The sequence below is a fragment of the Musca domestica genome, unplaced genomic scaffold (genome assembly GCF_030504385.1).
Source record: "Musca domestica strain aabys unplaced genomic scaffold, Musca_domestica.polishedcontigs.V.1.1 29, whole genome shotgun sequence".
NCBI lineage: Eukaryota > Metazoa > Arthropoda > Insecta > Diptera > Muscidae > Musca > Musca domestica.
This window is the reverse complement of record NW_026712296.1, coordinates 5147005-5172318: the sequence shown is the minus strand read 5'-3', so window position 1 is coordinate 5172318 and position 25314 is coordinate 5147005. Positions and strand designations below refer to the sequence as shown.

Below are 25314 nucleotides of genomic sequence, written 5' to 3'. Positions count from 1 at the left end.
TAACGAGCAAAAGATTTAATCACATTTAAATGCTGGAGTGTCACTTGTGGTTTTCCAGCCATATATAAAGAATTCCATCACGAATAGCAATTTTTTTCTGGAAAATTCTCACCAAAATCCTTTTTTACGCTTGTAAACAATATGATGAGCTATCACTAGAATAATTTTAACAGCTTTCGGACGAGTGGCTTAGAAATGACATCAGTTCGAAGTTGGTTACAATTTTTTCATCTCACCCTGCACAGTGCAGTGACCCTCATTTCAAATTTAAGATTTCTAGCTCTACTCCTTCCTCAAATGCAAAGTTTATCATATTTAGTACCTTTTAATACATTTTGTACTGTTCTAGTACGAACTTCCCTTCGAACCAAGAATGACCCTGACTCAAAATTTTAGCTTCTAGCTTCAGCCGTTTCGTTGATGAATCGTTAAGTCATCGTTAAGGCCTCCGGTCATGGGAGTTTTGATTATGGCCACACTTCGAACTCAATGCAGGCTTCGTTGTACTTTTCGTACACTTCCTATACCTTGCAATAAAACATACTTTACAACTAATTTTTCGTATTTTTATTTTAAGTACAAAATCGACATACAATTAAAAAATTATTATTAAAATTTTTTTAAATCGCAAAATAAATAACAAAACAAAATCAATAATATTTCGAAATAATTTATGCCATTCTGAATAGAACGAATAGAAATACACTTTGAATTAATTTAAATCCAAAACAAACGAAAACGCACACCAAAAAAAGTGTGTTCCTGTCATTTGTTTAAAAGGTGGAAAGTAAAAAACACAATGCGGAACAAAAGACAAAACTGATTTGCCTGTCATCCATAGAAGACATATCGTGCGAGAGAATGTTTGTGATTCTAAAACCTAAACGTTTTGTTTTTTGTCAGCTAAAAAATATAGAGAGGAGGAAGGAAGGTAATGTAGAGTAGGACGATAGCTGGCAGCATCATCAAATGGAAAGCGAATATTAAAAAAATCTAAAATAATAAGATTTTGGGCGGGGTTTATGGCTCAGCTTTTAAAGGCGAACAGTCTTGGGCAGGCTATTCTGAGGGGCGAATTTACTAAATTAGCTCTCGTCTGACCTGAAGAGGAAACGACGTTTGCGGGGATCCAATTTGGCGTTTAACATACTGCGAGATCTTAAGGAACGATTGGATTTATCTTGTGTTGAGGGAGCCTCGGCAGCCTCAACGGCAGCTGCTGATTCCTCATGGCTATTGGTCTGCACCGCAGCGTCCACTTTAAGGGGTTCAGTTGAGCGATGATATATTGGCATGACGATTTCTTCCTCGGACTGTTGCTGAGATTCATTGGCATGCTGCTCAGCAGCTGAATCGGATTCTTCTACACCGCTTGGTTCTTCAGCGTTTGGCTTTGCTTCGCCCAAAACTTGTTCCAATTGCATTGGGGTTTCCATGTCATCCTTGGGTTTTTGGTCTAAACGCTCCTTGACCAATTCAACAATATCATCAATGCTCAAAGGCTTATAACCGCCCATAAACACTGCTTGTTCTTCCTTTTCGTTCTGTTCCTCTTCATTTGTGGCGGGCATTTCGGAGTCAACATTATCGCTTGCATTTTCTTGCTCCTCCTGCTGTTGTGGCTCGTCTTCAACAGGAGAGGCGACAATTTCAACTGGAATCTGTTGGGGAACATGCGACATAATCAATTCAGGAACTGTGACCGGCAGCATCACTGGTTTCTCTTCTTCTTCGGCGGCATTAATACCCTGAACCTCAGTGGACTTCAAAAACGAAGTTTCTTTCTCTTCTTCTACATCGGGTCTAGTTTCCTCTTCGTTGTCAACACTTTTATCTTCCTCACTGGCAGATTGTGCCTCAAAAATTTGTGGTTGATCTTCACTCTTCATCTCTTCGGCAGCATTATCGGCTTGTTCTAGGATTTCCTGAGCTGCTAGTACTTTATTGATATCCTCCTCAGACACTTGTTCGGGCTCAGGTGCAAAGTCTGCTGCAGGAATTGGCATTCCCATGGGCATGCCAGGCTTTTCGTTGGTAAAGTCGTTTCTTCTCAAAGTGTTGATAAAGTCGGCAATCAGTTGTTCAGCTTCTGCAGCCATGGCTGGGTCGACAGGTTTGAAACCGCCAATGCTTTGCTTCTTGGTTTCATCGGCATTCGATTCTTCCAACATTTGCTCGACCATGGGATCTTGTACGGTCATTTCGTCAGTGGCTGGCATAGATTCTGGAGCTTCAACAGGTTTCTCAGCTTCCATTTCCTCGATAGTCTGGGCAACAGGAGCGGCAGCAATTTCTTCCGAGTTTTCTTCGAAAATGGCAGGTTCTGAGGGTTTGTCTTGGGCGGGTAAGGTACTCTTGGCATCTTCGTTTACATTTTCTTTCAAAGGTGATGCTTCGGATTCCTCGGATTTTACGTCCTCGGGCATAGATGATTCCTCTGCAACAATTTCCGGTGTATGAACGTCCTGAGCCTCTTCTTCTTCTTGGACTGGATTCACTTCTTCGGCTTCAGCTTGAAGTTCTTGAGTTTCACTTTCGATCACTGGTTTGATTTCTTCAGCCACTTCCTCTTCTGGAACTACTTCGGATTGCTCTAGAGCTGGGCTGTTTTCTTCACTGGCAAGTGGTTCTTCATTATTTTCACTTTTAACAACAGTTGGTTCAGATTCTTTTACTTCATCTTCGGCAACCGTTTCCACAGCTTGTGTCTCCTCAGCAACGGGAGCTACGTCTGCTTCTTGATCTTCCTCGACAATTACATTTTCTGGCACAGATTTGACTTCTTCGGATGTTTGGGTTTCTTCGGATGCAGCGGCAGCTTGTTCCATATTTGCAACAACGGGAAGTTCGTCGACAGTTTGAGTTTCTTCCGAATTTTGGGTTTCAACGGCAGTCTGGACTTCGTCCGACGTTTGAACTTCTTCGGCAGCTTGAGCTTCTTTGACAGGTTGATCTTCTTCGGCAGGTTGGATCTCTTCCACAGCTTTTGGCTCTTCGACAGCTTGAGGCTCTTCTTCAGCTTGGGGCTCTTCGGCAGTTTGGATTTCATCAGCTACTTGTTCACCTTCAACAGTTTGAACGTCTTCAGTTGATTTTGCGTCTTCAGCATTAACGACAGTTTCCTCAGCTGTTTCCGATGACACGGCCACTTCCTCGTCAGCAGATTTTACTTCATCTTTGCTATCAGCTACGGGCACATCTTCTTCGGCGACTTGTGTTTCGGCTGACGCGGAAGCAACTTCATCAGAAGTTTGAACCTCTTCGGCATTAATATTTTCTTGGGCAGGTTTTATATCTTCAGCAGCTTGAATTTCTTCTTCTACCACAACGGGTACAACTTCTTCCGCACTTTGGGTTTCTTCGGCACTTTGGGGCTCTTCGGCTGATTTCTGTTCTTCAGCATCAACTGCAGAATCTTGTGTGGTTTTTGATTCTTCTTCGGCATTTGATTCAGCGATTTCTTGGGCAGGTTCTTCCTCTTCAGTTTGGGCAACATTATCAGTTTCGTCGGCAGTTTTAACTTCTTCTTCTGGCTCAGGAACAACGGGTGTTTCATCTTCAGTCTTTTCATCTTGGTTTGATTTGGTTTCTTCAGCTTGCACTTGGATATCTTCTGGAGCCTCGGCATGAACTTCTTCCTCATTTTGGGTGAGTTCAATAGCTGGAACTTCAGCAACAACTTCATCCTCATTGTTGGCTACTGCTTCGGATTCAACTTGGGCGGGTTCTTCTACTTCAGCAATGACAGCGGGAATTTCTTCAAATGCTTCCAAAACTTGTACAGGTTTCTCAGATTCTACTTGGGGCTCCTCTGGCTTCACGAAAACTTCTTGGGTTTGCGAGGCTTCAATTTCAGCATCGGCCACTTGAGTTTCAGTATTGGTGACTGGCACTGCAGATTCCAAGGGGGAAAAACTCTGTTCGGATACTTTATCCTCAACTAGCGTGACCTCATCGGCAGCTTCTTCCAAGGGTTTTTTGTTAAACATTGTTGGGCGTTTACGCTTTTGATTGAACAGATCGGCCCTTAAGGAGTTGACGTTTTCAGGCTTACCGGCATTTTGGATTTTGTCCTTGAAGGAATTCGACATCACCGGAACTGGGCGTCTGCTGAATTTTTGCACAACTGGTTTAATTTCGTCTTCTTGTACTTCCTGAGCAATTTCAGTGTTTTCGGAAGCCTGTTGCTCGGTGGCAATGGCAGTCATTTCTGGTTGGGTTTGAGGAACTTTGCGCAAAGGATAGGCAGGTTTCTTTTGGGCGGCAAAAGAGAGACCGGGTTTACGACGGTTGGTTTTAATGGGTTGTTCAACGGCCTGCACGGGTTCAGGCATGATTACAACGGGTTGGACAGCGATTTCGGGTTGAGTTTCAGCTTCGGCAACTTCATTGTTTTCCTTTTCAGCTTCTGGTTGAACCATACCAAAGTTACGATTCAATTCATAATAATTAAGGGACTCCTCACAAGAGATGGCCATATCCTCTGGACGCATGCACGTGAATGAGTCCTAAAATTTCAAATGTGAGAAACCAATAAACTCCTCTAAATTCTAACCGATACTTACCTGACTGAACACGGTCTCTTCAGGGCAGATAAAACTCCAACGGAATGTATTCTCCTTACCATCGGCATAAGTAACAGGCAAGCATACATGGAAGATTTGGCAATCATTCTCAACATCGGCATAATAACCATATGGCTTGTTCTCACAAGAGAAGTTGTCAGTGATATCAGCCCTAATGGAGGTGGCATTGCTGGGCAGTGTCAAGGTAGACAACAGCGACATGTCAGCTGGACTTTCTGCTTCCGCCGCCATGACGTTATTTTCTGTGTTAGCATCATTGGCTCTTTGCTGTAGGCCAATGGGTATGTTCTTCTGAAAATAGACAAGCAGCATTGGTAAACAATTCAAAATCCGTTTGAGTTGGGCAATAAAAACAGTGGTTGGAAAACATGACATGAATTTGTGATCGTGCCGCATACATTTTATGAACACTGCATGCACGTGACGCATGGTGTCAAAATGACCAGCTCATTGAGTTTGGTTAATCGATTAACCCAACTAATCGACTACACCCTCCCTCAATACCCGTCTAATGCGAAACTCGAATTTTGAAAAAAAAAAAAAACAACAACAAAAAACTCACACAATTTCACTTCTGTTCTAGTTTACTGAGGCAAAAAGTGAAATTTCATTATTCCATTGCTGCTGACCGAGGCGGTATTAACGAATATTTGTCGCTTATTTACGAATGTATGTCCGATTCAAAAAATTCACCGAATATTGCTTATATCGATTTATGGATTCCATTTTGTATGGGTACACAATTTTTTTTTTTTAAACCGGTGACTGGCTGACTGTCTTTTGCGTTAGCTGTTAGCTATGCGCATGCGCAACATTGTGATAGTATGTACACACGTACAGGCCTTTTCTGGATAAATATGTACATAAGTTGCACCTGCATAATTGCTAGTTGCCTTCTTCTTCTTCCTTTTTTTTTCTTTTTTGTCGAACTATTTGTTTGTTTGGTGGGTCTCGATTATTATGACAGGGGTCATAATAATGGTGGGGTAATAAAATTTTCTCATTTCAATTAATTTTGGTTAGTATGAAATATTATCACATATTGTTTTGAAAATCAAATGAAGCGGTTTTCTTCAACACCAGCTAGAAAATGGTTTTGACATTTTTGTCTGTAGCTTGCATTTTAATTAGATATTGAAAGAAAAAAATATATAAAGAAATTTTTATTAAATAATTCGATTATTTTTGGTGTTTGTATGATTAATAGTTTTTTTATTTATTTTTTTTTTCTTTGTATTGGTAATTTGAAATTGTGTATGTGTAAGTGAGAGAATTCATATAAAATATGCAAGATATAGATATTTTTTATATAATGGAGGGTAAAATAATTTTGAAATTCCATTCGTAACCCCTCGAAGTACTCACATTAGACCCTACAAAGGGTATATATTTTGCGATGTCCGTCTTCCTGGCTTTTTTAATCGCAAAACACATATACTTTTGTCACTAGGCAGATAAAGCTCGTAAATGGGTTTTCGTATAATCTCCATATAACGATACCTCACGATATTCGAGAAGAATTAAGGGAATTATATCAAATTCGGTATAAATGGCAATGTCTACGTCCATGGCCCAAAATAACGGTTACTCCGAATATTTAATTTTTTTGGCGATTTTAGTAATGATTTCTAGCGTTTCTTTAATTTGATTTTTGAGATAGTTCGTAATGGTTTCTACCTCCGCTAGCAGAACTGTCTATACATAGGTCATAGGTTATTTTAAATACTTATGACCCTTTTCGGTATGACGATACGCGAATGAAAAGAAACAACACATTTCCAAATTAGTTTTTTAACCTTTTCTTCTTGAGCTTTATTCTTTTGCTGTCGTCACATAAAACCTGATCCATAAACGGTATTCTCCATCCGATAAATATAACATCCTGGTACTTTTATTTAACGAATATTGTATAAGTAATTCATACAGCTAGAATGTTGCCCATTTGCAATAACAAGTTTCAACAATTAATTATTTTCAACAAAAATTTCCAGGTTTCAGCGTTTAGACCAAATTTTCAAAATTTGGACCATTACAAATGTCTTCGAATATCAAAAAGGCGAATATCGCCTGGTTACATTTACAAAAGGTATATACGCAAATGTGGTTGTATGCAGAAAAATTTGTATCAGAGAAGTTGGTAACTATTGTGAACACCAAATATCAACTTTGAAATAATTCCGTTGGGCAATGTCGCCAAAATTAACGAATGTAGGGAGGTACTGTTATATGGTGGCTAAACGGAGTCACGAAGCCCTGTGTAGTCAATTCTCTGTCATAGGAAGTAGTACCCATTGCTGTGAAAAATGTGCTTGAAATCGTGGAAATTCCGATTATTACCATCTTCAAATAAGACATATGCAACAAATCCCTTAAATAATGTCGTTAAGATCATCAAAATACTGAATATCGGGAGGTGCCGTTGCATGAGGGCCATACGAAGACCTGAATCTACATATGCAATTTTCGGTCACAGGCTATAGCGCCCATTACGAACTTGCAAATAAACAATTCTGGTGGATAATGTCGCTAAATTCAACAAAATACCGAATATAGGGAGGTACCGTTATATGGGGACTATATCAAAACTTAGACATATATTGACAGTTCTATTCAAGGATATTTCTTACAGCAAATAAACCTAAAATCTGTCGATAAAGTTATATGGGAGATAAAACAAAATGTGGACCATTATAGCCCACTTTCAATACCAAAAGTCATGCAGACCTATTAAACATCTGAGTAACATTTTAGCAACCTACTTAATTTCGTTCGGAAGCTAAAATGATTTCCACAGACGGACGGATATCGTTAAACCGACATTTTATCAACTAAATATTATCCGATGACCATCCAAAAGGTTTCAGTGCTGTCCTAAACTTTAACCTCATTAAATATTTAACGTCCATTGGTTCTTAGTTGAGAACTGAAGGTCGACAGCAAAATCTAGGTTTTTAGTTCATTTAAAAATCTAAATAATTTTCCAATATCTTCTAAAACAATTAGCTTCTATTCCGATCCAAACCCCACTCCCATGCAAAATTTCGTAAATATCGGATGATAATTGGGTCCTGAACATAATAGCCCAACATATAGTACTGTTAGGTGAAAAAAATATATTACAAAATGAACAATTCAATGTTTTTAGTCAAATTAAAAAGATCTTTTGCAATGCGAACGACAGTACATACACAATAGGCTTCTATTCTGACCTCAACCCCACCTCCGTGCAAAATTTCTTAAGGATTGGAACATAATTGCGATCTACAGGGTGATTGCAATTTTACACAGATAGACGGACGGACGGATACACATTCCTAGATCGACTCAGCTCGATGAGATAGTAAGATCCATATTGTACATCTCATTGCACCCTATGTTACATAATTTTTAGCCAATCAAACTTATAATACCCTCAACACTTAGTGTTTTGGGTTTAAAAAATCAGTTCAAAAAAAAAAAAAAAAACTTAATGCTTGATTTAGAAATTGAGAATTTATTAGCAGTGTGACAAAAAATTGCATACTTGTTACATGTAGTGCACAATATTTTACAATTGTGTCAAAAGCAGGGAACGAAAACAAACGAAACGATTAACGATGGCACAAACTTTCAAATTTTTTCCAATAGTTTTGCACTTCAAACAAAACCACAAACATTTCAATGCCAGAAGTACACAAGCAATACAAGTAACTTAATGTACTTCGGCTGTCTGTGGCCGAGCTGCATCGTTTGCAAACGAATCACCGGAAACGCTTGCTATGCTAAAGGATGACTGGTACATTAAGAATCGTTATTCTTAATAATGTTTTTTTTTTTTTGTACTTTTCTCCATGGTATGATGGCCAAATAATTGAATAAAACGGAATAATTTTAACTTGTAATTAGTTTATACACTATTTTTAAGGAGTTAATATAAAGGGGGACGTTTTTAATGAGTATTGTACTATTTCGTTTCCAATGTTGCTTCATCCAGAAGAATATATTTGAGTTCTGCTTTTGTTTCCACTCATCTACGCAAACAGTACAAAATAAGTAACAAGTTCCGTTATCTTAATATCGGTTTTGTTTCGATTCATACTTCGAAAAAATACAGAACACAACGATTGCAACAGTTTCTAATAGTTTTTTTTCGTTCGCTGATCAAAAGTGTGAATGTGGAACAAAATTGAAAAAAATCATGTTTCAAAAACTCTGTATACAATTTTTATTCCAGCCGACTCTTGTCTGAAATTTCTCACACACCGTTAATATATGATCGCTAGCAATTCTAGTCAAACATATTAACATGATTTTCAATCAATCCCAAGAAATTCGAGGCGAACTGTTTAATGCGCTTTTCTCAAAATAGGCGAATTGCATATGAAACACATAAGCATGACACCGACAATGCGAACCTCAAATTTAATAATTTAAATAGGAATTTAAGGAAAATATTCTCCTCTGAAAATCTGAAATGTTTGTGACATTGCACATTCTTCAAACATTTAAAAAACGTAGCTTTTAAATTATGACCACTTGAGAAATTGACAGGAACCCAACAATTATTGCTAAATTCCACTTAAGCGTTCAATAAAAAAAGTATTTGTTTCCAACGAAAAATAATACATACATATGTCAATGTGAATATATATAAAAATTCCTGAACGATCCAAGTGAAAATATCCTCGTTAACCATTTAAAAACTTCCGACTTCGATATTTCTTACAATGTTGCCTCCGTTATGGCCACTTACACATCAACCCATGGCCATAAGAAAACTTTGCGTCTGGTGCGTGCGCCAGCGTTGGGCAAATAATCTCAGACAATGGTCAGTGATCAAGTGATATCCAAGAGACAGGCACGCATGCTAATTTTCTTTGCTGCCACAAAACCAACTGCAATTCTGCAACCACAGGGCATTGCAACGAAGCGGGTATATACATATTGGCACCCACAATCTGACCCAAGAATGAAAACTCTTCTTTTGTCTGTCTCTTTTTTCTACTTTACTTGTTAACGACACAGAAAAAGAAAATAAGCAACAAATTACACGTATGGCCTTTTTTTGTTAGCGGGTCTGTGGAGTAATGTCTAGAATTTTAAGTGATTCGATTTTTTTTCTGAACACTCGAAGTAATGATATACGAGAACGCATTGGCAAGTAAACAACTGAACAAAAACTAAAGAAATTTATGTAGACAAATTCATGAATGAAATGAAAAAGAGAAATAAAAAGAGAGCTGATATGACCACCTAGCCATGAAAGAGTCAATAATTTTTTATTGAATTTACTTCCGGAAAATAATTTGGCATTTGCAGGGTCACTAGCCGTCGGGTGACGTTTTTGTTACTTTTTTATATGTATGAGTGTGTACATACACATGAATGCTTGAGTGGAAACTGAGTATGCATAAGCATTTCCTTTCATTGATCTTCAATAGGAAAAATGATTTAAAAGTTCTTATAGTAATGTATGTGGTCATAGGTTTGTATGCAAATGAGAGGTATGCACCAAATTTGGGAGTTTTTTTTGTGAATTGCCAATGAAATACTGGCCCAAAACCTTTCGACTCATTCTTTGGGTGCCAAAAGTAAGCATTTATTTATATTTTGGGGACATGTTACCTTTTCCGTTTTGCTAACCCCCCCAAAAAAAAAATATAAAGATAATCACTTACAACTTTTAAATTATGCTATTCTCGGTACAAAAGACAGCAAAATACAGATAAAGGTAAATACAGGGTGACATGAAAATACTGCAACCAATTTTAGACTGCTGTTATTACTAAGCCAATCATCCGACAGCTGTTAAAATTATTCCAGTGACAGCTCATTATATTATTTACAAACCTAAAAAATCATTTTGGTGAGAATTTTCCAGAAAAATGTGATTCGTGATGGAATTCAAGCGTGGTAGTGTGATTTCTTTATCTCCGGCTGCAAAACCACAAGTGGCTATCGTTAGTGCACTCCAGCATTTAAATGTGAATAAATCTTTTGTGTCTCGTACGATTGCTCGTCACCGTGATACTGGTAGCGTAGCCCGATGTCAAGGAAGTGGCCGGAAGAAAACAGCAACATCAGGAGAAATGGTTCGAAAAGTAAAGAAGCGACTTTACCGCAACCCGAGTCGCAGTGGCCGAAAAATGGCTCGTGAGCTAAACATATCGCAATATTCCATTCGGCAAATATTGAAAAATGGGCTCGGAGTAAAGCCATTAAAATTCCAAAAAGTGCAAGAGCGCGAGTGAGTGTTTTTATACCCATATAATAATTTTAGACATAACAAATTATATATATTCTTGATCAGCGTAAAATTCTATGTTTCTTTAGCCCTGTCAGTCTGTCCTGCCTGTCTATTATAATCACACTAGAGTCAAAACGAATAAAGATAGGTAGGTAAAAATTTACAAAGGTCACTCTTTTGTCTGAAGACAGGTCAAGTTTCGAAGATGGGCTTTATCGATCCACGATATCGTATAGTCCCCGTATAACGGAACCCCCTGATATTCGGTATTTTGATTGTAGCCAAATTTTTAAATGATATTGCCTGATGAACCACAAAAAGAGTTTACCCCTCTGGAAAAGTTTACCCCCGGGAGAAGTACTGTGTAGATTCCTCCATATAACTGTTCCTCCCTAAATTCGGTATTTGGATGATTTTCGCTAAATTATTCAATGGAATTATCTAAAAATCCATACTAGAAGTTCTTTCTAAGCACTTTACCCCCTGGAAGAGTACTGCCTATATAGGTCCACGATATCGTATAGCCCCCCTGATATTCGATATTTTGACGATTTTTGGGACATAATTAACCGGGGTTGTTTCAAATTTCGAATTTAGAGTTAGTAATGGGTACTACAGTCTACGAAAAAATTGCCTATGCAGGTTCAGGTTTTCGCATAGGTCCCATATATCAGTACCTTCCTATATTCGGTATTTCTATGATTTTAGCGACATTATTCACCTATTTATTTTTTAAGTTTCGTATTTGAATATTGTGATGGCTTATGACAAAAGTTGCCCATGCAAGTCCACGTCTTCGTATAGACCCAATATAACGACAATATTCATCATTTTTAAGATATTTGCAGAATTTTTACATGATTTTATTTTTTGGAAAATTTTATACCCTACACCACATAGTGATAAGGGTATTATGTCTTTGTGCATTTGTTTGTAACATGGATAAGGAAGCGCTTTTGAGGATCTTCATTGAATCACTTTTTGAGCCGATTTTGATGCATGTCAGTCCATCTGTCTGTCCAGGGTTAATTGTGCACTAAAAGGCCAATATCAGTCCAGTTTGATGAAAATCGGTTCAGGAATAGCTATAGCTCCCATATATATGTTTCAACGGATTTAGTGTTTAAGTCCCTCACATTCGTAATATGCGCTCTACAGGAATGATCTTTAGTACCAGATATCACATACAGCTCAGAAATACCTCTGCCAAATTTTATCATGATCGGTTCAGATTTGGATATAGCTCCCATATATATCCTCAACTGATTTCGGGTTAATTGTGCATCAAATGGTCAAAATCAGCCCATAGGACCTGACTTTTGGCACATCCGACCGAATTCAGTCTAGTAGCAAGAACATCAAATTTGGGGAAAATCGGATCAGATATAGATCTAGCTCCCATATATATGCTTTAACCGATTTTGGCTTTAAAATCCTCACATTCGTAATATGCACTCCACAACAACAATGATATTTGGTACTAGATATTTTATAGAGCTCGGAAATACGTTTACCAAATTTTATCGAGATAGGCTACGATTTGGATATATCTCCCATATATGGATATATCTCCCATATATGGATATATCTCCCATATATAAGCCGATTTAAGGCTTATTGTGCAAATAGTGGCTTTTATAAGCCTAAATATAGTGAATTTCGGGACATATGTTTTCATTTAGTGGTATACGGCTCCGATACATATTTTTTTAATACAATCCTTCTCGAAGTGATATCATGTTCTCTATTGCATTGTTATTTGGTAAAAAAAAATAAAAATGCCTCCGTCAAATTTGGTGAAAATTGGATATGCCTCCCATATATCAGTTTCCTCTGAAACCAATTTATAACTGCTCTAAAGCTAAATGTTGATAGGTGTTATGATCTACTTCAAATAAATTCTTTTGTTACGGGAGCTCTACTAAATATGCATAGTGGTGTATCATATAGTCGGCCTCGCTCGACTTTTGACTTTTCCTTACTGGTTTTTATTAACATTTTTGAATTCCAATAATGATTTTATCATGAGTTCTATGGCGATTTCAAAAGACAGGCATTCAGAGATGGCTAAATCGACGTGAAATTTTTGTCTATTCAAAAATATGCATACTATATAATTAGATCGTTTGTCTCAAAGGGTTTCAAAAATAAGGGAGGGTATAAATATATTATTTTCCCTATGATTATACATTCTATTCGACCCAATGGACTATTTCTACTTGATCATAGTCTGATTATTCCCAAAATTATAAACAACCTCCGCCCAATATGACATTATATAGTGCTGAAAAAAAATTAATTTTTACCTATCAGTTCAAAAGTTCTAATATTATATCCTTTACTGCCAAGCTACTTAGAACGCGATAATGATTATATTTTAAATTTCTCTGAGTTTTTTAAAATAAAAAAATTGTGTTGTATTTTTTAATCAATCAATGTTTTCAAATCAAAATCTAGCCTTTCCTCCAGTCTATGACGGAAATTCTATATTTTTAGAAAAACTAAAACGATACGTATAAAAAAGAATAAAACAAATCCCATTTCCCAAATAAAAGGATGTCCTATCTAAGTACATTTAAAATTAAACCCCAAGGATAACTAAAATTTATTACAAATTTTAATGAATTATAAAAACGTCAATCTAATTTGAACTGCAAGGATTTATCAGCCAAGCAAAAAATACCACCATCCAAATCTTCAAAAAAATACATCTTAATTTAAGGCTGCAAATTTGCAATGGACCGGAATGGACATAATCGTAAAGAGTCGATTCTGATTATTTTTTAAATTTTGAATGTGTAGTAAATTTAATTTCGAGCTGACATTTTTATTGCTTCACAAAACTCATTCACGTTTGATCTCAAAATCCATTTGACACTCACCTTCAGACCCACTGGACCTGCCAGACAATATCCACTTAGGCATATTAGTAAAACACTGAATTTCCACATGATGATTGTCTCTTGAATATTCAAGTTTTTTGGTTTTAAGCTTCTTATTGGGCACTTTAGCACTTTGACGACTTTTTTATATTATTTTATTTAACGGTTCTTTTTTTATTCTTGGCTATTGAATTTGTGAGATATAGCTTAAAATGAAAGATGTGTTTTCTTTGTTTTCCACACACGCGTACACACACAAAATTGCAATAGTTCACTTTATAACAAATTTTGGTAATCCATGTAATCCTTATTTGGTCTATTGGCTTAACTGAAGTAGATTGATTGGTTGGTTGGGTTGGATGATTATTATTTTGGGGTTCAGACCAAAGCTTGCACTCGCTACACCTGTGTGTGAGGCTCCGTTGGCTGAATAATGCTAACTGCGACTGTTGAAGGCGTGTTGGTTCCAATTTATATTCTTTACTTTGATTTATTAAGAATTCAAAAGAAGAAGAGACAAGCAAACAACAACAACATGCACCGTAACATTGGTGTATGTGACAACTCACCGTTGGTCGCCGTTGGAGACAGTACAACAAAAAATACCAACGCACTTGACTTTAACACTAATCGGCAATAGCAACAAAAAAAAAACAGCTATGATTGTGGCCCAAAGTCCCTCACCTAACAATTTATTACAACAAAACCAACAGAGAGTATAAACAACGAAAGAAAAGAGTGAATTTGAGAGTACATTCGGTAATTGTAAGTTGGTGCCTTCCATTGACTTTTCTTTCAGTCTCATAAAAAATTGTCAACTTGGTGCGCATGCGCACCTCTTGCTCTGCCATCACTTCTCTCAAAAAGAGAGTACTTTCTTTACTCATTACTCATTGATTTTCTTCAATACACTCTCTAGAGGAGAATGTGCTTTGATTTTAATTAAAAGAAATTTTCTAATATTGTAAAAACACAGTGTGGGAATTTTTATAATTTCCCAGTGAATTAAAAAAACGGTGGCTTCGGTGAATGAATGTTGCGAAATGAAACAGGCAGTCAAATACTTCAAAACATCTATCTATGGCGCATCCTTCTTATAACCTTAATCAGGGTTAAATGCAAAGAGAATTTCTGTATGTGGTAATCTCTTGATTATCGCCTAAATAATTTTATACTTAAATGGAAAGGTTGTAGAAAAACGAGTGGGTTTAGTGAGCTTCATATATATAATGGGTCTAAACATCAATTTTTTTTAAAAAATCTTTAAGAATTTATTGAGTTTATCTGACAAAATCGGCAGAAAAATATGTAAAACCAAGAATAGGCCATATATTTCGAATGTTTTCCCTTGTTCCCCTTATATTTTTTTGACAATTTTACTATTTTCGACAAAGTTTCTGCAGATCTGAAAACCTTTTGGTTCAACCTTTGTTTTATGTATCTATTACATAAAACAAAGGTAGAACCTAATTGCTTCTCTTTTTGAATAATAATCATAGATATGGCACTATGATCAGCATCGGCATTTAAGGACGTTGGTTTTCATACTACGTCAAATACATAATTCGCTCTTTCGGAGAGAACACAACTTCATTGTAGTGTCATATCTTGTCATATAATATTGCCCTGACATTCTTGAAATAATGTCACACAGTCCTGCAAAAGTTTTATCTTGGTTTTTGACCGAAACCACGAGGTTATGCCAATCTTCGTAGTACTTAACCTATAATTACACCCTATGTCGTGTCAATGGGTATTCAAAACAATATTTGAAAATTAAGATTCCTCTATATGACTCCCTGAATTACCGATATTTGGATATATTCATCAACAAAATCAGTATCAATGTAATTTCATCGGTTGCGGCATTCATGTATTTGTTATTACGTTCATTTTGATATTTTTATACCCTCAGCCACATGGCTACAGAGAGTATATATCATTTGATACGAGAGAGAGAACACAACTTCATTGTAGTGAAGAGAAGAGAACACAACTTCATTGTAGTGTCATATCTTGTCATATAATATTGCCCTGTCATTCTTGAAATAATGTCACACAGTCCTGCAAAAGTTTTATCTTGGTTTTTGACCGAAACCACGAGGTTATGCCAATCTTCGTAGTACTTAACCTATAATTACACCCTATGTCGTGTCAATGGGTATTCAAAACAATATTTGAAAATTAAGATTCCTCTATATGACTCCCTGAATTACCGATATTTGGATATATTCATCAACAAAATCAGTATCAATGTAATTTCATCGGTTGCGGCATTCATGTATTTGTTATTACGTTCATTTTGATATTTTTATACCCTCAGCCACATGGCTACAGAGGGTATATATCATTTGATACGACAAAAGCCTGCCTCATAGAAATAGCAGTTTTAGAACTTAGGTCTCAAAATCCGTTTTAGGACATTTGGAAACGATCTAAGAGTGGCCGTCCGTCGGTCTATCTGTTATTATTATCAAACTTAGATCGAGTTCGTAAATGGACAATATAAGTCCATTCTTTATGATACCTCTCTCACAAAAGGATAAAGTTTTCGTAGTAAATAATTTACCTCATAGAACAAGAAAGAATCATACAATTTATTTAGGTTTTCCAAATCTAACATTAGCCTAAGTACAAAATGTGACAATGGACAACATCGGTACACACCATCAAGTACCTCCCGCTCATTGTATCAAAATTTTGAATAATCATAACTCTTTGAATATAAGAAATAACGATCTGATTGTCTTTAAATTTCTCAGCCCTTCTTCTAGTAACTCCCCCACAACGGGTCAAATTTTTGAATAACCATGAGTATCATAAAACGAGAAATTACCATCCGATTCCATTCAAACTCGGCATATAGTTTTATTAACACAAGATCTGTTGTAAATATGGAATATATGGGACCACTCTTTCTGGTACCTCCTTCAAAAAGGGCTACTTATAACGCGAAACAAAGTATATCAATGTTTGACTGTACTCGAGATCTAATATAAATATCGATGGTCTCCTTTTCATATATGCCCCACAAGAAATCATAATCATAACTAAGCCAAGTGCCAAAATCAAAAATAATTGTTCGATGTGTCTTCTAATTTCACACATTGCAAAACCTTCATTGACATTAGCAAAGACCTAAATAAAAACAAACAATTCCGGTGAATAATGACGCTAAAATCATCAAAATATTGAATTTTGGGAGGTACCGTTATATGGGGGCTATACGAAGACGTGGACCAGCACAGACAATTTTCTGTCACAGGCTGTAGTATCCATTTCGAACTTCAAATACCAAATTTGAAACAATTCTGGTGAATAATGACGCTAAAATCATCAAAATACCGAATTTTGGGAGGTACCGTTATATGGGGGCTATATGAAAGCGTGGACCTACATGGCCCATTTACGAACCTGCCTACTGGAAAAATATACACGTGTTCAAAATTTTAGCCTTCTATCTCAATTTGTTCGAAAGATTACAACAAACAGACAGACGGACATAGCTAAATCGTCTTAGAATTTTACGCTGATCAAGAATATATATACTTCCTTGGGTCTGACATGAGTATTTCGAGGAGTTACAAACGGAATGACAAAATTAATGTACCCTCCATAGTATGGTGGAGGGTATAAAAACTGCAAAAAAGTCAAATGCCATAATTTTTACTTTTTTTAATTTATTGAATGGAAGCAAACAAGTAAAAAACATTAAGTTCGGCCGGGCCAAACTTTTAATACCCTCCAACTTAGGGTAAAAGAAATATTAGAAGAAATGTGGCAAAAACAATTAAAATGCCGAATATCGGGAGGTACCGTTATATGGGGGCTACACCAAAACGTGTACCTATAATAACTATGTTTCGCCACACGAACTAGGACCTATTATGACCCACAAATACAAAATACCGAATATGGGAGGTACCAAATCAGTGAAAAAATGTGGCAAAAACCATCAAAATACCGAATATGGGAGGTACCGTTATATGGGGGCTATACCAAATCATGGACCCATACATACAATGTTTCGCTACCGGAGCTGGAACCCATTATGACCCACAAATATCAATTTTTAGACAAATCCGTGAAAAAATGTGGCAACAACCATCAAAATACCGAATATCGGGAGGTACCGTTATATGGGGGCTATACCAAAACGTGTACCTATAATTACAATGTTTCGCCACACGAACCAGGACCTATTATGACCCACAAATACCAATTTTTAGACAAGTCAGTGAAAAAATGTGGCAAAAACCATCAAAATACCGAATATCGGGAGGTACCGTTATGTGGGGGCTATACCAAATCATGGACCCATACATGCAATGTTTCGCTACCGGAGCTGGAACCCATTATGACCTACAAATATCAATTTTTAGACCAATCCGTGAAAAAATGTGGCAAAAAAAACTTAAATACCGAATATCGGGAGGTACTTTTATATGGGGGCTATACCACAACGTGGACCTATTCATGCAATGCTGAACTCTAACTCAATGCAAATTTCCGCGTCGATTTGTTAATAATTGTGGCCTATAGAGCAACTGCAAAATCAGGAAATTTTGGTCCATTTCATCTCCTAAGTAGTGTGCGATTTTCTCCAAAAACAATAGAAGTCTATTCTGATCTTAATCTCACCTCTATTTTCAGTTTCGTGAGGATAGGGCCAGACCGACATACATAGCTAGAACGACTCAGCTCGGCAAGATAGGAAGATTCATAAATAGTTTCCTATGTCGGAAACCACTATTTCGAGGTGTTACATAATTTTGGTCCAATCAAACTTATAATACCCCCAACACATAATAGGTGTGTCTGGTTACCCTAAAATTTGTAACAATTGTTACCAATTGTTACTGGAAGTCGTCTGTTAACCCGAAAGTTCTGCAAAAGTTTATAAAACTTGTAAAATTGGTGGTGGTTCCTTTATTTTAATTTAATAAATATGCTGATTATTTGAAGCCAGACATCTCAATTTTCTTCACAGGTAAAGTAAAAACGATGGATAGTTCTGCCAATTTTCTTTTTATACCCTCCACCTTGGTAAGGAGGGTATATTAACTTTTTGTCATTCCGTTTGTAACATCCTTAATTATTCGTCGTAGACCCCATAAAGTATATATATTCATAATCAGCATAAAATTCTAAGTCGATTTAACGATGTCCGTCTGTCTGTCTGTCTGTCCGTCTGTTGAAATCACGATACAGCCCACAGTATTTGACGTAGAGCAACAAAATTTTGCAGAGCAATTCGCATTGTGTCTAGAATGGTTGGTATTGAAAATGAGATATATCGGTCCACGTTCTGGTATAGTCCCCATATAACGGTACCTCCCTATATTCGGTATTTTGATGATTTATGCCACATTTTTTTCACGGATTTGTTTGAAAATTGGTATTTGTAGGTCATAACGGGTCCCTGTGCGTGTGGCAAAACATTGCATGTATAGGTCCACGTTTTGGTAAAGCCCCCATATAAAGGTACCTCCCGATATTCGCTAATTTCATGATTAATGCCACATTTTTTCACGGATTTGTCTAAAAATTGGTATTTGTGGGTCATATTGGATTCCACCTCCGGTGGCGAAACATTGCATGTATGGGTCCACGTTTTGGTATAGCCCCCATATAACGGTACCTCCCGATATTCGGTAATTTGATGATTAATGCCACATTTTTTCACGGATTTGTCTGAAAATTGGTATTTGTTGGTCATAATGGGTTCCAGCTCCGGTGGCGAAACATTGCATGCATGGGTCCATGATTTGATATAGCCCCCATATTTCGGTACCTCCCGATATTCGGTATTTTGATGGTTTTTGCCACATTTTTTCACTGATTTGTCTAAAAATTGGTATTTGTGGATTATAATGGGTCCTAGTTCGTGTGGCGAAACATTGTAATTATAGGTCCACGTTTTGGTGTAGCCCCCATATAACGGTACCTCCCGATATTCGGCATTTTAATGGATTTTGCCACATTTCTTCTAATGTTTCTTTTACCCTAAGGTGGAGGGTATTAAAAGTTAGGCCCGGCCGAACTTAATGTTTATACCCTACACCACATAGTGGTAAGGGTATTATGTCTTTGTGCATTTGTTTGTAACATGGAGAAGGAAACGAGATAGACCCATAGTTACTTTTGAGAACCTTCATAGAATCACTTTCTGAGTCGATTTATGCATGTCAGTCCGTCTGTCCGTCCGTCCGTCCGTCTGTCCATGTATTCTTGTGAACAAAATGCAGGTCGCATTTATTATCCGATTGAGATGAAATTTTAGAAACAATATTTTTTTGGCCCAAGGACGAACCCTATTGAAATTGGTGAGAATCGGATCAAATTTAGATATAGCTCCCATATATATCTTCATCCGATTTCGGGTTAAATGTGCACCAAATATCCACTATCAGTCCAAATTACCTGAATTTTGGCACACCCAACCGAGTTCGGCCTAGAAGCAAGTATATCAAATTTGGAGAAAATCGGTTCAGATATAGCTATAGCTCCCATATATATCTTTCATCCGATTTGATCTTTAAGTCCCTCACATTCCTACTATGCATTCCACAACCGTGATATTTGGTACCAGGTATTAGATGGAGCACAGAAATAGCTGTTTTAAATTTTATCGAAATCGGTTCAGATTTGGATATAGCTCCCATATATATCTTCATCCGATTTCGGGTTAATTGACCACCAAATGGCCAATATCAGCCCAAATGGGCCGAATTTTGGCAGATGTGACCGAGATTAGCCTTAAAGCAAATGCAACAAATTTGGAGAAAATCGGTTCAGAAACAGCTATAGCTCCCATATATATATTCATCCGATTTCGGGTTAAATGTGCACCAAATGTCCACTATCAGTCCAAATTACCTGAATTTTGGCACACCCAACCGAGTTCGGCCTAGAAGCAAGTATATCAAATTTGGAGAAAATCGGTTCAGATATAGCTATAGCTCCCATATATATCTTTCATCCGATTTGGTGTTTAAGCCTCTCACATTCGTAATATGCACTCCACAAGAATGATATTTTGTACCAGATATAAGATACAGCCCAGAAATAGCTGTTTGTAATTTTATCGAAATCGGTTCAGATTTGGATATAGCTCCCATATATATCTTCATCCGATTTCGGGTTAATTGTGCACCAAATGGCCGATATAAGTCCTAATGGACTCAATTTTAGTACATCGGACCAAATTCAGCCTAGAAGCAAGTATATCAAATTTAGTGAAAATCGGTTCAGATATAGATATAGCAACCATATATATGTTTCATCCGATTTTGTGTTTTAGTCCCATACATTCGTAATATTCAATCCACAACCGTGATATTTGGTACCAGGTATTAGATGGAGCACAGGAATAGCTGTTTTAAATTTTATCGAAATCGGTTCAGATTTGGATATAGCTCTCATATATATCTTCATCCGATTTCGGGTTAAATGTGCACTAAATGGTCAATATCAGCCCAAATCACCAGTCTAGAAGCTAATACGTAAAATTTGGAGAAACCCGGTTCAGAGATAGCTATAGTTCGTAAAATGCACGATAGAATTAGATAGATTTTGATTTTGTACCAAATATCTCATAGAGCTCTGAAATGCCCTGTATAAACCTTTTTACGAGAGCTCTACTAAATATGCATAGTGGTGTAGGGTATCATATAGTCGGCCCCGCCCGACTTTTGAGCTTTCCTTACTGGTTTTTTACTTGTTTATTTTCCATTACTCTCCCTCCTCCTTGTTGACATTTAGTGTCGTATGATGCTTTCCTAAGAATGGTTGGCAACATTCTTTTTATTGTTGCCATTTATTTTATGGTTAGCCCTTTAAGAGGCGCACACCACAAGATATACGTACAGTTCGCATATACATGTTGTAGCTGATTTATTCCAATACACGATTGTGCAATCCAACCCAGTATTGTACATTATCCTTACAACCGTCAATAATTTCATTGTACAGGAAAATTAATTGAAGAAATAATTCACTTTCGCATCGACAAATCGATCGGTGCCGACAAAAAAAAAAAACAAAACTAAATTGGCATGTTCGTGAAAAAAATGCGTCTCGGGCCCTTGCCGTGAAAGTATTTTCACTTAATGACCAAATATATATTAACATTCGAACAAACCCATGATCTAGATTTTTATCAATGAAATATTGTATCGTCAAATAAAGCCAAATTGTGCAGCTAATGGTCATTCATTAAAACTGCGCTCAATGGAGGAGATTGTCATGCAAAAGTACCCAATAAGTATGCCAAACGTTAATCGTGGTGTGGGGACTGAACGTCGAAAGTCTAATCGTGGCGACAAAAAGCTGGGGGAACCGATGCCGATGATGCAGACTGGCGTTAGGTGGCGAATTGATGGTTGGTGCGCGTATTGGCTGACACACGTAGGTGTTCAGTATTCCAAACTACGTGATTTGTCGCAAACTGGAGCAAATTCTAAACTGCCATCCCTCGCCACGGCGTGCAACAAATGCGAGCATGTAAAATGCTAATCCATATTGGCAAAAGCCATAAAATATGATAACACAAAAATATGTATGGATGATCCTCTCACTTCGCTCGCTGCCACTGCTTTCATTCTTTTGTGTCGTGTGCGTTGTGGCCATTTTTTTATTTCTAGCCGGCTCCGTGGTCTGGTATGTGATCGACATATCAATGTTGGAATGAAATGAAAATATGAAGCACTTTAACGACATTTGGTCATACCTTAAAATATGCCATTAAATTTGATTTTTGTATTCTTTACCTTTTAACGGTTTTCGCCACCTCTGTGCCATTCGTAAGCAGTTCAGTTATCAGTACTGTCATCTTTGAGTCTTTGAATTCCCAAATGACATCCCTGCTGTATTTGCCTCTGGGGGGGAATATTGATTTCGATTTCACAAATAGTTTTCAATTGTCAATCGTGGTTACATTCTTAGGAATATTTGCAAATGCAAAAGTATGGTTTTTTCGAAGTGAAATAAAACGGTTAACTTTGTTATTTTCAGATACATACAAATCAGCAAAGGCTTGTTTACTATTTCAAATATGTCGATACATATAATAAAATATTCTATGCCAATGAGATTGTGAAGTTCTTTGTCAATGAGATTAAAAAAGTATATTTTATGTCAATTTTAAATTGCAAAATATTTTTTTAAATATGGAAAAAAAGATTCCCTTCATCCGAATAACACACTACAATACCATGCGTATAAAGTTTGATTTGACCAAAAATTATATAACACCTGGGAATATTGTTCCTGCACATATAATGTTATATATACAGGGTGAAATAAAAAAACTGCAACAAAGTCAAACGCAATATTTTTAATTTTATTGATTCGTCATCTTTGGCATGAATTATGGCCTTCAAACGGCCAATGAAACCGTCACACAATGCCCGAATGTTGCTCTGCGGTATTTTGGCCCATTCCCGGCGAGGCGTGGATCGATGTGATCGACACTTTGGTATTTTTAGTGCCAACCTTGCTTGCCAAAATACTGCAGACACAATAGTCCAACGGATTGGTATCCGGAGATTTTGGTGGCCATTGTGCGCTAGAACTGAAGCGAGGAACCTCATTTTGTAACCATTCTTGGGTGGCGTGTGCTGAGAGCGATGGTCCTAAATCCTATTGGAATGTCCAAGGTCTGCGGCCAAAATGTTTGCGTGCCCAAGCCTTTAATACACCCCCCAGAATATTTTCGCGATAATATTCAGCATTTATTCTGATGCCACGGGCTATTAATACAAGCGGAGAGCGACCATCGGATGTTATGGCGGCCCACACCATCACCATGGCCGGCACTTGAGTTCTGGTGGCTAATCGAAGGTGCATATTTTCAGCTGACTTCTTTGGGAAGTAAACACGATCATTTTTATACCCTCCACCATACATAGTATGGAGGGTATATTAAGTTCGTCATTCCGTTTGTAACTCATCGAAAAAATTATTTTAGACCCAACAAAGTACATATATTCTTGATCAGCGTAAAATTCTAAGACGATTTAGCCCTGTCCGTCCGTCTGTGGTAATCACGCTACAGTCTTAACGAATTAAGATAGGAAGCTAACATTTTGCACAGATCCCCTTTTTTTCTGCAGGCAGGTCAAGTTCGAAGATGGGCTATATCGGTCCACGATATCGTATAGCTCCCATATAATGGTACCCCCGATATTCGGTATTTTGATGATGTTAGCCACATTTTTCAATGGAATGGTCTGAAATTCCACACAATGAGTCCCTAGTGGGTACGTTTTACCTCGGAAGAGATTTATCTATATAGGTCCACGGTATCGTATAGCCCCCATATAACGGTACCCCCCGATATTCGGTATTTTGATTATTTTAGCCACATTTTTCAACGGAATTGTCCGATAATCCACACAAGGAGTTCCTTGTGAGTAAATTATTCCTTGGAAGAGAATTATCTATATAGGTCCACGATATCGTATAGCCCCCATATAACGGTACCCCCCGATATTCGGTATTTTGATGATTTTACCCACATTTTTCAACGGAATTGTCTGAAAATCCACACAAGGAGTACCTTGTGGGTACTTTATACCTCGGAAGAGATTTATCTATATAGGTCCACGGTATCGTATAGCCCCCATATAACGGTACCCCCCGATATTCGGTATTTTGATGATTTTAGCCACATTTTTCAACGGAATTCTCTGATAATCCCCACAAGGAACTCCTTAGTTATCCCTTGGAAGAGAATTATCTGTATAGGTTCACGATATCGTATAGCCCCAATATAACGGTACCCCGCGATACTCGGTATTTTTATGATTTTAGACACATTTTTCAACGGAATTGTCTGAAATTCTACACATGGGTGTTTTTTTAAGTACTGTTTGTTTTTTAAGTACCCCTGAAAGAGAGTTGTCTATATAGATCCGCGATATCGTATATTCCCCATATAACGGTACCCCCGGTATTTTGATGATGTTAGCCATATTTTCCTTTGGTATTATCTGAAAATCCACACAAGTTCATTGTGAGCACTTTAACCCCTGAAAGATAATTGTCTATATAGGTCCACAATATCGTATATTCCCTCATATATCGGCACCTTCCGATATTAGATATTTTAAAGTTTTTAAAAAAATTTTTAATGGATTTTATTTTTTGAAAATTTTCTAATTCGTTCCAAATGGTGGAGGGTATTCAAAGTTCGGCCCGGCCGAACTTACTGCTTTTTTACTTGTGTTTGTTTACAAACTGCTGGACAACGACTGTTTTCTCATCGGAGAAAACCAAATTCGGCAGTTCACAACTTTCGGCCAAGCTATTTTCTTTCTGTTGCGGTGTCAGTTCTTGCACTTTTTGGAATTTCAATGGCCTTACCCAGAGCTTATTTTTCAATATTTGCCGAATGGAATATTGCGATACGTTCAGCTCACGAGACATTTTTCGGCCACTGCGACGTGGGATTCGATCAAGTCGCTCCTTTACTCTTCGAACCATTTCTGCTGATGTTCCTGTTTTCCACTTCCGTAAGGTCGAGCTTCGCTACCAGAATCGCGGTAACGAGCTATTGTAAGAGACTTAAAAGATTCATTCACATTTAAATGCTGGAGTAACGATAGCCACTTGTGGT

General features: G+C 37.2%; 1 protein-coding gene across 1 annotated transcript; it reads right to left on the bottom strand.

Moving 5' to 3' along the window:
- Positions 1-552: 552 nt before the first annotated feature.
- On the bottom strand, positions 553-14143 carry LOC101896680 (fibrous sheath CABYR-binding protein). The gene is made up of 3 exons (XM_005176526.4): positions 13695-14143; positions 4566-4877; positions 553-4508 (listed from the first exon to the last, which is right to left on the bottom strand). Exons 1-3 carry the CDS (start codon positions 13761-13763, stop codon positions 1086-1088), a joined length of 3804 nt encoding a protein of 1267 aa, XP_005176583.2. The 5' UTR covers positions 13764-14143; the 3' UTR covers positions 553-1085.
- Positions 14144-25314: the final 11171 nt, after the last annotated feature.